Source organism: Hirundo rustica, chromosome 10, assembly GCF_015227805.2.
Source record: "Hirundo rustica isolate bHirRus1 chromosome 10, bHirRus1.pri.v3, whole genome shotgun sequence".
Lineage (NCBI taxonomy): Eukaryota > Metazoa > Chordata > Aves > Passeriformes > Hirundinidae > Hirundo > Hirundo rustica.
The window spans coordinates 1,661,824-1,675,538 of NC_053459.1; the positions used below are offsets into that span (position 1 = coordinate 1,661,824).

Below are 13,715 nucleotides of genomic sequence, written 5' to 3' on the forward strand. Positions count from 1 at the left end.
GCAGCAACCTTGGGAGCTCAATTAAGGCAGGCAAAATTCATTAAATACTAAACAGCAGTTGAATGAAAGAAACTCATTTTCATTTACACAGGGCCTTTAGCTGAAGTGTGAAGATCCCCACTGGCTACACCTGCTCCCAATTTTGAAGCGTGTGCAAATGTCTCCTGCACCCAAATTCCAACCCGTGCCCCATCCCCAAAACTGTTAGGAAACCTGAATACTGGGTTCAATAGAAAAGCCAGGAACGCCCCTCGCTGCCATTCTTGCCCAAAACACCCCTGCCTCACTCTGCAGTTCTGTGCTTCTTCCCTTGATGCCTGTCCACAAAGACAGAGCTCATTTGGCAATAAAAGCCAGCAGAGTCCCAAGAGTGCACGAACAACTCAAATCACACTGAGCACTGACTCTGGCAAAGCGAGGAGGAACCCAGCGCTCCAGCACAAAGCCCATCCCATCCTCACGGAGTTCTGGCTCCTCACATCAATCACCCGAGGGGACATGCTCCAGGTTCTGCACCAGGCAAGGATTTGTTCACGTTTGCAAATGCAAAGCTGCTGTAGCATTGCAGGATTTCTTACGGGTGCCTGTGAATTTGGTTCAGTAAGGGAGTATAAAATATTAATAATGTGGCAAAATCACATTGACTCAGGACACTCCTGGCTGCCAAACGTGAAGGTGCATGTCAAGTACTCTGCCCATTAGATATGTTGCTGGTAAGACTGGTTTGGGGCTTTTGTTTTGTTTATTAAATAGAATTTCCTGACACTGATTGCACAGCTCTTCCCATTCTCACCCAACACGCTATTTCCTGGTTACTTTCTCTGATGATTACTAAGTTTTTGTTATCGTTTAACTGGATAAGTGCCAAGTGCTGCTCTGGTAGAATAATTCTGACTTCAAATGAAGAGCTGTTTTTAAGAGTTTCTTGGAAATACTCAGTTTTCCCAGATCACTATCTTTATGAATCAAAGCAAAAGGTACATCAGCAAATAAACAGAGAGCAAATTTTTAACTTGACCAGGTCAGACAGATCTCACCAACTATGTGTTTTCCTAAGCACTGCAATTCTCAGGCTTGCACTGAGCAGTCACTGGAGGCTCAGCCCTGCTTGAAAGGAAAATCTAGAGTGTTTCTGGCATCTGCTGATCCACAGAAGAGCTTTGAAGTGCAACTTCATCACAACTGAAAACCTCAGGCAAGATACCCAGGTGTTCCCAAGGGCTTTGGGGAGTTTGGAGGGATTAAGCTAAGCTTTGCAGTACAGGGATTTTGTAACAAAACACTTGGCACAAAAACAGCTATATCCACATCCACATTGGTTTGTACTAGAGATGCAAAAAATGTGCCCTTCGAGTGTCCTTGTGCTGAAAGCAGCCTGGTGCTCAGCTCCCACACATACTTGCTGTACAACACTGGCATCTCCCGCTTAGTCCCGTAAAATTCCTTTATGGCTGCCTCCCTCTGCTCACCTTCAGTGAGCTTCTTGCTGCATTACACCCTCAGCTTCAGCTGCTTCAGCAAACCACAAGGCTGAACTTTTCTGTATTTATTGTTTTTTCTCTACAGCTCCCTGGTAAGAACCCCCCCCCACACACAGTGACAGCTGGGCACAGCGGGGAATTTAAGCGTGCTGACAAATTTCACCTTGCAAAAAACAAAGCCTGACTTCAGGTGATGGGATAGCTCAGCTGCTTTTAATCTGTGTATCAGCTTTTCCAAAGACCTTGACTGCTTACACTGGCAGATTAGTGAATGAAAGCATCCACGTAATGCTGAGGCCATGGAAATAGGAAGCACAGCTCTACAGAAACCATCTGCTCCCAAGAATGGGGGGATAGGGAACAGGGACGGGATTAGAGCACAGGTATATGCAGGGCCTCCAGAAAGGAGAAGCACACAGGTTTCATAAAGAAGCCACACCCATCAGTGTCCCTTTCCAGCCCCCTGGAGGCTTTCTGGGGCAGGGGAAGGTGCAATGGGGGGACACAGCTCCTCCATGGAGCAGGGGGCAACACAAGCTTTCTTTTAGTATTAATAGTTATTCAAGAGAACTGAAAATTAACTGAGCTTAAAACTATTTCCTGCACTGTTCATTTTATGGCAAACAGTGATAAAAATAGCTGATTTCTTGACACACCACTTCCTTGTTCACACATACCACCAGGGCTACTCATCTGCTATTTTTTCCATTCTCTGCCACATATGACAAGGATGCGTTATAGCACCATCATTATATTTCGTTATGAACTAAAAGTGCAAAGTTAAACCAGAGTAAATCAGAATTCCTTCAGGGCACAAGTTTGAGTGTCTACAGGCAGGAAGGCATCAGGAGGCCAGGACCAGGAATGCAGAGCTGGATGAAACTTTCACCATGAAACCTGGAGCAGCACAGCCTCACCAAAGCCCAGCTTCCAGCCCCAGGTGGCCCTACATACCCCAGACCCACTCACACTCACTTATTCTGCCTTGTTTGCTTTACACATATCAAGAACTGAGATCTGGAGAGACCTCCTTCCTTCCTTGTAGGACACAGCCAGGGGGAGATGGTTTGATTGCTCTGTCACCCAGGGAGAAGTGTGTGAGTTCCATACTCGTGACAAACACAGGGGTTGGCATTGCTGCAGTACAGGTTTGCCCAAACACTCCCAGCCACCCCCCATGTCACCCCAGTGTCCCAGCAGTGAAAAGTCAATCTAACAATGTCTGTGTGGGCTCAGTTTATGAAAACATCCCCATTTTATGGCTCTTTTATTGCATCCCTCACCAATACAGGCAGTCAGATGGCGGAATGCAAAGCAGCCACTGCCAGCTACAGCTGTGTCACCTCCATCTGGTGGCAGAATGACCCAGAGCAGGAGGCACTGTGTCCACCCTGGGGCACAGGGACACCTCAGACCTCCACACAAGCTCAGCAGAGCTCAGAGGCAACAGCTCAGCTGTGATATGAGCTCAAAACAAGCTTGAGCCCTCCCAGAGAGCTCAGTCTTCAAAGCTGATTGAGCAAGGCTGCAATGGTTTTGGGATGACGGGACACTTACAGCACCCCACACACCTGGCACCTCCAGAGCCCAGCTGGACACGGGGAGCTTACACAACTTAGCCACACAATTACCTCATGCCAAAGCCAAATCTCCAGCTCATTGTCCCAGCCACTCACCAATCTCCCTACACAAACAAGGTCTAGAACTGGAAGCAGGAAAGAAAAACAAATATCTGAGAGAAATACGCAAGAGACTGCATATCTCATCTATGCAAATTAGTACTCTTATTAAGAATAAGAGTTTATCTAACCTATGGGTCGCAATTATCCTGGTCAAACTTAAATTATCTGCCATGACAGTTTAACAAGTTTAAGTTGTTTCTTGTTGTCAAAACTGCTTTGAGCATCTCAGTTCTAACAAAACAAATTTTCTTTGTTGTTTCCTTTAAATTCTTTGGCTTCAGTCTCGGTTCACACATCCCCTACAAACAGCCTTAAACTGGCACCTGGGACTAGAGAGCACCTTCCAAATTCCCAATAAAACTCTGTTCCCCTAGCAAGAAACTGCTCTGCACTTTGTCCCAGGCCCTGGAGGTCCAGCCTTAACCATTTGCTCAGCCTTCTTCCTAAATTCCAGTGCAAATGCCCCCTCCCACCTATTTCCTTAAGAAACGTGTGCCTTTAATGTATCTTTGGTAAACCAAGAATCAGGATAATGTCTGTGAAGATACCCAAGGAAAAATCAGACAACTGAGAGGGGAGACAGATTCTCAATTCATGAAATGATTTATAGCTTCCTTGATGGTAGGATACTTCAGTGACTTATCCCAGTTAACAATCAGCTTCCATTTTCTATTAGTATTTGGCGTGGTAATGCAGCTATCTGGCATTTCTGAATGGGTGCGGAACACTCAGCTGAGCAGGAGAAAACTGAGGAAGTTCCCCCTCCATATACTTGTTAAAATCAGTGTTTATGTAACACTTCAGGCACCATAAATAACAGTGATTTTGTAATATGTAAACTACACACTGAGTATGAAATTCAGTTTTCCTATTTTTAGGCTGCTGGATATACCTGAAACTGGCTTTTAATGAAATACAGCCTACTTTCAAACATATTAGTGATTTTTATTTTCTTTTGGGAAATGAAAGGAGCGCTACAAATGCTGGTATCGCTTCCACCATCCAGGGCCCTGCATTTCATTTGTCTTTAACCATCTGAGAAAGACTCAGCTATTTCCCGTTTTGACAAGTTATCTTTAGAGACCTGAAACAGCCCAGGGCATTTCAGCATCACCAGAGTGGTGTGAGGTGAGCACCCGTGGAGGGCTCTATGTGAACTACTAGGGGTTGCAACAGGTGATAACACACGGCAGAGCTGGCCTGGAGCAGGATTAGCAAAGGTTTGGCTGATTTAATCCCCTTCTTACAAGGATCTTTTTGTTTGTCACCGTTTAGAACCAGTGCTGGCCCACGGAAGCCCCTCGCTGTTGTTTTTGTAAAGGATTTCAGGCCAGGCAGAAAAAATACTGCAAGGTATTTGCAGGAGTGGAAATAAAGACACTCCAAGTTGGTTTTGTTCCCACAGGCACAGCTTTCCATGCGCACTGACATCCAAAACCAGCAGCACACTCAGACCTGGGTGGAAAGAGCAAGCCAAGATCACTGGGGTTTGGCAAGTGTCTGTTTCTGCTCCAAGAGATCCAACTTTTGCCAGAAGTCACGCACTCCAAACCAAACCACTTTCAGTCCACTCCCTCTGCTCCTGCCTTTCTCTTGTTTTAAGAGATTTATTTGGAACAGATTGCACTAAACAAACACTTTTTTAAACCATCTCCCAAGCCTGATCTTCCCTGCTCATCTTCCATTCTGCTTTTGCAAATATCCATGTATCTTCCTAAAACAAATCTTGAACTGAGGAGTTTTTTTATTTTTTCAAATACTCATTGCTTAAATTTTCTCTCGAAATTAGTCTTCTTCATTGTAGCCTGAACACAAGTTAATGGTAGAGCACTAAGCTTCACGTCCAGCTGGAGTCAAAAGATGCAATTTTAATTAACTCCTCCCTTTATCACACACGAAGCTACAAGCTAACTGTAACCAAATGAACGCACAGATGCAAACTCTTACAAAACTTGGAGACACAAACCTCTGCAGAGGTGACATCCTGGAGGATAAGGAGCAGCAGGAGCCACACACCTACAGAGGGAAGCATTTCACAGGACTTGGGTGAAGGATGAGAGGTGCCAAGGCTGGCCCCTAGAACGGCTCTTTCCCCTCTCGTGGAGACAGTGAGGGCTGTACGTTTGCAACCTCCAGAACAATGCCCTGAAAGAAGCCTTGCACACCACTGCCAAAACAGCACAGGAGTCATGCATGACATGATCTGAGCATTCTCAATCCCAAGAGACACCAGATGCCCCTTCAATATTCCTGTGTGTTGAAGTTGTTTTCCACACCTTTCACAAGACAAGGCCGTTAAGCAGCTCACTGAGTTCAGGTCAAAAACAGAAGCAGCTGTTTGCTTAGAGCCGAGAGAGAAAATTTCACCTTCATCTGCACTTCCAAAACCAAGCTAGAAATAAGCACATCCTCTCTCTCCGTTGCTAGCTCTGTCTTCACAAAGGAGTCCTGATCTGCAGCTCCCTTTGGAGAGAAGCACAAAGCCAGCTGTGTCTCAGCTTGCTCCCAGCATTTCCCAGGAGCTCACGAGCTGCAGGTGATGCCTTGCTGAACCACTGACACCAGGTAACCCCACCTTTCACTTTCCTATCACTGCACAGGGATAGCAACTGAAGTAGGTACAGCCACACACACCAAATACCTGCTCCAAAATGAAGCCTGATGCTTCCACCCTGTGCCTTGTATCATCACCTGATGCGAGTGCTGAAGTTTCCCTGCCAGGCTGATACAATTCACAAATGAAATCAAACACCCACAGCTCTGGGCAAGAGCGTCAGACTTCACAGAGCAGAGGAGGATGAGGCATCCTGCCTGTCCCCACCCCTTCAGCTGTGTGCAGGCACAGAGACAAAGGCTGGGGCAGCTTGTGTTTCTTTTCAGGGAGTGCCAGCATGTATCTCTCTAACCATCACTGCTGACTTACTGGTGTGTGGGATCCAGTTCCCACTCACCCACTCCATTCTTCTTAGGGTGCCTAGGACAGGTGTGTTGACTTAGGTGCATACAGTTTGAATTTCCGGGACATTTTCTCCCTTTTCTTTAGTGAAAGCAAAGCACAAAAACCCACAGGCAGCTTTGTCAGCCCAGACAATGGAAAATCTTTAATGACAACGAAGACCAGTGTTCCCCTGTCATTCCTTCTACATCCCCCAAATACTTCCCTGTCCAACCACGAACTGCTGAGTGGCACTTCCTTCCTCTGGGCTCTAGACTGACCAGATAATCCCCTCCCACCCATGTCCATGGCTTTCTAAAAATGCAAAGCCAAAAGGGGGTAAAACCACATTCCAGCTGGAAATATTTCCCATGTAATTACAGAGCATCCTTCCCAGTACTTAGTCCCTCAGTGGCTAACTGGGAAGGGCAGTGTTGCCCCTTTCCCCCTTTCTACATGGACAGAAAGCTGTTCCCCCTGGAAGAGGTAAAGACTGCAGGAGGACAAGACTTTTGTTACAATCTAGCTATTATTAATGCCCACTAACTTACACCGGGCTCTTCTAAATACCAGATTTGTCATCAATTGCACTTTATATTAGATTTCTATCTAGGCAGAGAATAAAAAAGAAAAAAGAGGGTTACCACTGGCTTATTTTAAGCTCTGTCATAATTCCTGTAAAAGTCTGTTTAGACTGTAAATGAATCACATATTGGATGTAGCTAAAACTGTTAGCATAACATTTGAAATTCCACGCTCAGTGCAAGACTATTGTCCCAAAGTAACGGAGGGTTCTGAGAGATCTGGGGAATCTGTTTGATGTTTTGTCTCCTTGGAGGAGCCCTACAGGGGAGCAGGGGGGTTGGGGACCCCAGGTGAGCAGCAGGCAGGCTGTGCTGGCCTCCCAGAAGCCACATCCCCTCCATTACACAGCCTGAGCCAGGGAGGGCAGGGCTGGTCTCCACAGTGGGGGAGTTGGTGAAAATAATGTTGTGAGAATTAACAGGTGAAACAGCCTAGGAAAAAAAGTCAGAAGCTATTTGAACCTCAACTAAACACATAGCAGGAAGGCAAATTGCTACAGCAGATACCTCCTTGATCCAAGGAACAGAGAGAGCTGTCAAAACCCAAGTGTGGAGACAGGGAGAGGATTACTGTGGCTCTCTCAAGCAACCCCTCATGGCTTTTCCTCTGCAAGCTTCCTCCTCCCCTGGCAGTGAAAAGGAATGCTTTCCAACCTGCCTTCATTGCATTCCTGTCCTAGTGGAACATGGTGCTCGGACCTGGACCTTTTTACCTGCATGTAATTTGTGAGAACACTGACAGATCCAAGCCATCCCAAGAGATGGGTGTGCAGAAAGGCTGCCCCCGAGCTGGAGGAGCAGCAGGACAAGAGCTGAGGGCTCCCTGGAACAAGCAGGGAGCAGCTGTGCCTGCAGTGGTGCAAGGCTGGTACAAATCCCCAGGGCCATGCAGACAAGATATTCACCATTCACCAAAACCAGGCCAATGATTTCACAGGATTTATTCAAAACAGGAGAAAGCTTTCTTTACAGACCTGATGAAACACATGAATACAGAAGACAGGGAAGGTGTTCTCATCAACACACTGAGATTGCAGAGCTACCACTTCCACCATGCTGCCACAGGAGGAAGCTGCTCTTCTCAGCTCTACCTGTTTCAGCATGAGAAGCAGAGCACGCTCTCCCTTCTCACCACTCATGGAAGTGGCAAACCTGCTCCCCACCCCTGCAGAAAAGCACACAGCAGTCAAGAGAACCCCTCTGTCAGCTTGCAGAGGGCTGGAACTCATCTAGCAGCAGCTCTGTGGTGTTTGTGTTAATGGGTACAGCAAGTAATTCAACAATTGCAAAGGTAGAGCAACAGAGAGCTGGAAAAAGGCACCAACTTCCAGTGAGTTCTCCCATTTCCATCTCCCACATCCAAGGAAGTGCCTTATGGAATCTTCCCAAAACCTTTCTGATAATAACGGTTCTTCTGTACCAAGCCCAGCACTGTACTGGAAAAGTAAATGATTATTAAAAGTTATTTTAAATTATTTAAAAAAAAGTAAAAAGATTAAAAAGTCTTGCAAGATTCACTGAATTATGAATTGCTTTCCTCTTCCTTTGCCAAAAAATGTCACCTGAGTGGTTTCGGAAGTCTTACAATTTGGAAGGAAGTTCACAGACTGTTTATAAGATCAAATAGTTTGGACTAGAAGTTTAGCTTATCATTCCACAGCTTGACAGCATTTCCGTACATCAGCCCTACTCCAAAGAGCTCCTGACTATGGGAACAAATTTTAAATGACTTTTCACGTTTCCCAATGGCCCAGGTTTTTGGCTGTCGCAATCCCTCTGAAGGAAACCAAACTATATTCACTGTATGAACCTGACTTGTGCAATCTCTGCTTGGAAAGCCTCTCGTGTGCCTCCCCTACACCATCACGGGCTGAGATGAAGCCAGAGGTATCCATGAGCTACAAGAGCCTGGCTCCACTGGAGTCCATTTATTGCAGTGACTCATGCAGGTCAGTGGCTGTACCACAGTGAGCCTTACAGCTCAGAGCTGGTCAACAAAGTCCTAAGAGCAAGCCTTGCTACATGGAAGAGCTGTCAAAACGCACCAGTGCTTAGACCTAACAAATCTGACAACCCTGATTTTAAAAGTGCTTTGAAAGTCAAGGAAAAGGAAACACAGTAAAACCAATCCGTTAGCAATGCACTCTTCGGAAGCCGGGCAGGGTGACTTTGCCGTGAGTGTAGATGTCCTCATCCGTGCCCTGGTTCATGTGCTTCACCAAGTTCTTCTCAAACAGGAGCGGGTGGTAAGCTCCCATGGTGCAGGCGTGGTCGTGAAACTTCTGGTAATAGTGGCAAATGTCCGTCTGCCGCTTGGAAGGGAGAAATTCGTACACGTCCACTTGGTCACACAGCGTCATCATGAGCACGATGCCTGCGGAGGGACAGACAGACAGCAGACATGCCCACGTCACACCAGGGACAGGATTAAACATTCCAGAGGGACAGGCAGCCAGCAAGGAGCAGGCAGCCCCACAGGGAAGGGTTTCCTTTATTAACGCTCAGAGCAGAGGGGCAGAGAACAAGTCTGGCCAGCCGCAGCTCTTTTCTGAAACCTTCCCTTGCAAAGTGTATGGCCAATGTGATTTCAGCAGATTGTTTACACTGACAGCCATGCCAAAAGGACAATTTTTAAGAGTACTGCCGTTATCTGTGACCTTCGTGGAAGTTTGGGTGTCTGCCAAGCGAGCACTGCAATCAGCTGATCCGAACAGCCCATCTCCAACCTGCCTGGATCAGCAGAGATGAGACCTTCGCATTTGTCCCAGCTGCCTCTTGTGAGTGCAGGGAACACGAAAGGGCCTGTGCTGGGAGATGCTCAGGGAGACTGAGCAGCCTCTGCCCTTCAGGCTCCCTAGAGCACAGCAGTGCAGCCCTCCTGCATCTCCTCTACTGAGGACATTATCACACCACTCAGTACTGGGCACAGCCAGGTCAGATGGAAGCCACACTCACTAGCTACCTTTCTTCCAAGTGCAAAAAATAGCAAGAATATACCAGGGAAACTGAATCAATGTGTAACATCACAGAAAATTCATGCAGGATCTGAGACATCAGGGACCATGCACAACCTGAGGAACTGTAAGACAGGAAAAGAACCTAAAGTATATTTTAAACATGTTTTCATCCACCTTTCAAATGAAAATTTTCAATCACACTCTGGCATTCCAGGGTGCACAGAGCTGGAAACTGGAACTCATCTATGCCCTCGAATTTGGCAAGATGACTTGGTTTTACAAAGTAAAAAGCAAGGTGGCTTGGCCCAAAGTTAAGCCCTGCAGGAGCTGCTGTCTGGTGTGTGTCTTCAAGGCCGTAACTCCAGGTAACAATTCTGCTGCTGAAGTCACTGACTGTGCTGTCACACAGCTGCTCTACACGTATCAAAGAAATGATTTAATAGGTGCTGTGCCTGGCAAAAACATGAAGCAACTCTGTTTACACAGGGACAGAAAGTGCCTCTGTCCCAGTAGTGATGGAACAGAGGTGGGAGCAGACAAAGGCAGGAAGCATAGCAGTTGGACAGTCCATGGTAAACAAGATTCTACATCCATGCTCTGATTTCAAATACATGGAAGCTTCCCTAGAGGTCCACTCCTTTTTATTCAGCTGGTCATGAGAGCTGCTCTCCACTAAGCAGGAAAACTTTTGCAACAGGAGAATGTAAAAAGGAGTTCCTCTGTTTAAGGGCATATCACTGACCTTTCCAGGGCAGCTATTCAGTCTGACCTTCCACAGACCCCCAGAAAGTCTTTATATATAAACACATTCATATATTTATATATAAATAATATATGGAAAAGAAACAGGCACGCCCTTAGAATTCATCTGCAGTAATCAGATTTATTTGCCTGACCAGATCTGAGCCTGAAGGAGACATATCCTTCCTCTTGCACCCTGTGGGAACTGCTCTGGCACTAGAAGCTACAAATCCTAGAGACCCTCCTAGTGTTGCAGTCTGTTCTCCAGTTCCACCTGGAACTGGGCCATGTTTCAGGCTGCTGTTTCAGAGGGGTGCTGCAAACCACTTAATTTAATACAACTGAGCAGCATGCTGCTCCGAAGACAGGAAGCTTACATTTTGGCACAAGGGAAACACTGTAAAAACAACTCTGATAAGCGCCATAAATTTGTAGCTGTCTTTGAAAAAAGACATCTTGGAGAGTTCCCGCCTGCAAACTGAACCAGAAGTTTAGATGGCAATTATCTTACCAAGCATTCCTGATGATGGTGGATTAGGCTGAATATGCTCCAGGGAATTCTCCTGCAGAATATCCCAGAGTTGCCACTGCATTTTGGGATTCAGGATATAGAAGGGTTGCTCTGGATGTGTTCTACGATACGCCTTATAGCTTTCAAAAAAGTTGTAATCTGGTTTTCTGTACCACTGCAAAACAGAAACCGGAGGTCAGATTCTTTATTTCTGGCCCATGTTACTGTAACCAGCAGGAAACAAGGGTGAGTGAACCTGCTGCTGCTGGAGAAGACCCTGCTACACACCCTGACTCCCTCCTGACTCACCTAAACATCCTCATTCACTGTCCCCTTGGGCCGCTGTGGTGACTTGACTCCGTAAACAGGGCAGGGAACCTCAAATCTCAATGAAGGACCATTGAATGAGATCAGCATCCTTTGTAATTTCATTCTGCACTCCCCAAGAGCAGATGATATTGAGAACTCTGCCTTAAATGTTCCAGACCCAGATCCCTCTGCACATTGCAATACCAAGCACCCTATTCTGCAGGCAAGTGTTCCCAGCTCAGCCTCCTGAACCAAGCTGAGCTGATTTGCATCCTTAAATTTCCCCTTTCAGTAAAAATGTAGGAATGGTTTACATTTTCCTAAAGTCATTTTGAGATTTTTTTTTTTTTTTTTACGATTCCCTATTCTATAAATATCCCATCCTGGACATACTGACTTTTAAACATGCTGTCCATAGCCCTTTATTCCTCCTGGAGCTGTGCGACCAGGCACAGAAATAAACATCAGTGAGAAAACAGGAAATGCAGGCCACAGAAAAGAATGCAAAAACCTCTCAGTTACAGCCAGAGCTTAAAATAAAAGTAAAGAATGGACTATTCAGTCCTACCTGCTTTCACTGTAAGCCTCCAGAGCTGATCACATATCAAACAATGCCCTTTTGTACTCAAAATCAGAAGTGAATTGCTAGAGGGATTGCACACCCACACGTGAAACCCGACACAGATCTCCAGAGGGTTTCCCAATCCGTTCATAATGCATCAAGTATATCCCATGGCTGATTGGTGCTTGAAATATCCAAGCATCTTAGCAAATCTTGGATTAACTGTCAGAGAGAGGAAATCATCCTATAATGAGACAACTGCTGCAGCCAGCAGTGACCTCCTCCCTGTGCCATCAGCTCATGGGAAAGTAAAGGTGGTGATCCATTATCCTTGGCCTGAGGCCCTTCACAGGGATCAGAAGCAGGCAAGTGTTCTCTTAGAAGCACTCTTGTATGGGATGCTCCCACAAGTACACACAGATATATCCATAATAACAACAAGGGGAACAAAAATGGCCTCAGAACGAGTGATTGCTCACATTAGGAGGAAGTGGTTTAACAGAGGCACTTCAAAGCATGTGAATCTGATTTTACTTACAAAAAACTCAGCCTTACCTCATGAATTTCTGCATGATACGGCGCTGGATCCCAGACAATTAAAATTCCAGTGTTATATAGTGGCTCCCTCAGGAACTGCTGCTCTTCAACAGTTACAAGCTTGGAAAACAACAGATACAATGATATGCAGTATGCTATCAGCATTAGCAGGCAGCCAAGCAATAAAACACACCTGAGACCAGCCAGAGCCACCCCCCTGCTGGTTACTGAGCACGGCCCACCGTGTGCAGCAGGGACACAGCCCCAGCAAGGCCCCTCCAGTGCCCAAGCCAGTCCTGCCTAGCAGCAAAGGACTTGTGGAGAGTCTCAAGAAAAGCTGCCATAATGCTTTACAAGGCTTTCTACCCACGTCCAGTGACACACCAGGGACAGGACCTGCAGAGTGGGCCAGGCTCTGTGAGGATCCCACCACTACAACACCCGAAGCAGGAGGGAACACCAGCTACTGCCAGCAGGCACCAGGACAGTCCAGGCAGAGCCTCATGCAAATACACTGTTGGCTTTACCAAGAACCTCCATTTAACCCCCAAAAACCAGGCCTGCAGGTGGGTGATTTCTCCTCCTGGCAGCCAGTGCTCAGCCTGCTGAGACCATCAGTGCCAGGGATGAGAGACTACAGCATCCCCAGTCAATCCTGGCCCCTTGCCTCTGTAGGGCAGGGAGGGAACAGCTCAGGCAGGGGAGGATTCCATCTCCTGAGAGCAGCAGCGAGAAGGAAAGCTTCAAACAGAGTTCTCCCTATACTCTGGGCATAACCACAACTGCCTGAGACACACAAGGGTAACCCAGGTCTGCAACAGAAAGAAAACAATCCTAATCAAACAAATAATCTCCTGTCCTCCCCACACAAAGCCATAATCTGTACAGGCACAACCTGTAAACATTGTAATCATAAATCATAAAAATCAGCTTCCATTTGTCCTGGTTTTCTCCACAGTTCTAATTACGAGGTAGCCAATTAGTCCTTGAGCATCCTGGCTGCCTGCATGGCTGTCCTCATAACCAGAGCACAAGGACACTGCAGCCAGCCCAGATGGGAATGATTCCAAAAGCAAAGAGTTTCTTCACATCTGTTCTTAACTCTATGGGATTAGGCCTTGGCCTGGACCACGTGCACTGCCTGGTTTCATTTCCTCACAGCAGCTGAAATATCTAGGCCACTGACAGCTGGAGTGTGCAGTGCTGCAGGTGTGAATATCTGCCTGCAGGTGTGGGCACCAGAGGCAAAGGGGGCACAGCAGCTGGCACCAGCCATCCCCTCAGCTGGGCACGAGCAGGATGGAGCACTGCAAAGGGGCAGGGATATGGCAGGGAGCACATGCACCTCATTTTCATTGTTTCTATAGCCATGGGAGTAGGCAGAAGCACACAAACCCTGAGAGAGCTGTGACAAGC

The 13,715-nt window shown here is 46.7% G+C and overlaps 1 protein-coding gene across 4 annotated transcripts in view; it reads right to left on the minus strand.

Moving 5' to 3' along the window:
- Nucleotides 1-7,600: 7,600 nt before the first annotated feature.
- ST6GAL1 (ST6 beta-galactoside alpha-2,6-sialyltransferase 1) overlaps nt 7,601-13,715 on the minus strand; it is a 43,924-nt gene continuing 37,809 nt past the window's right edge. For all 4 annotated transcript variants that reach the window (XM_040074526.1, XM_040074527.1, XM_040074528.2 and 1 more), the window contains 3 exons: nt 12,318-12,419; nt 10,892-11,066; nt 7,601-9,056 (listed from right to left, as the gene is read on the minus strand). In XM_040074526.1, the coding sequence (XP_039930460.1) occupies nt 8,815-9,056; nt 10,892-11,066; nt 12,318-12,419 (519 nt within the window). In that variant the 3' untranslated portion in view covers nt 7,601-8,814. The remainder of the gene's footprint in view (nt 9,057-10,891; nt 11,067-12,317; nt 12,420-13,715) is intronic.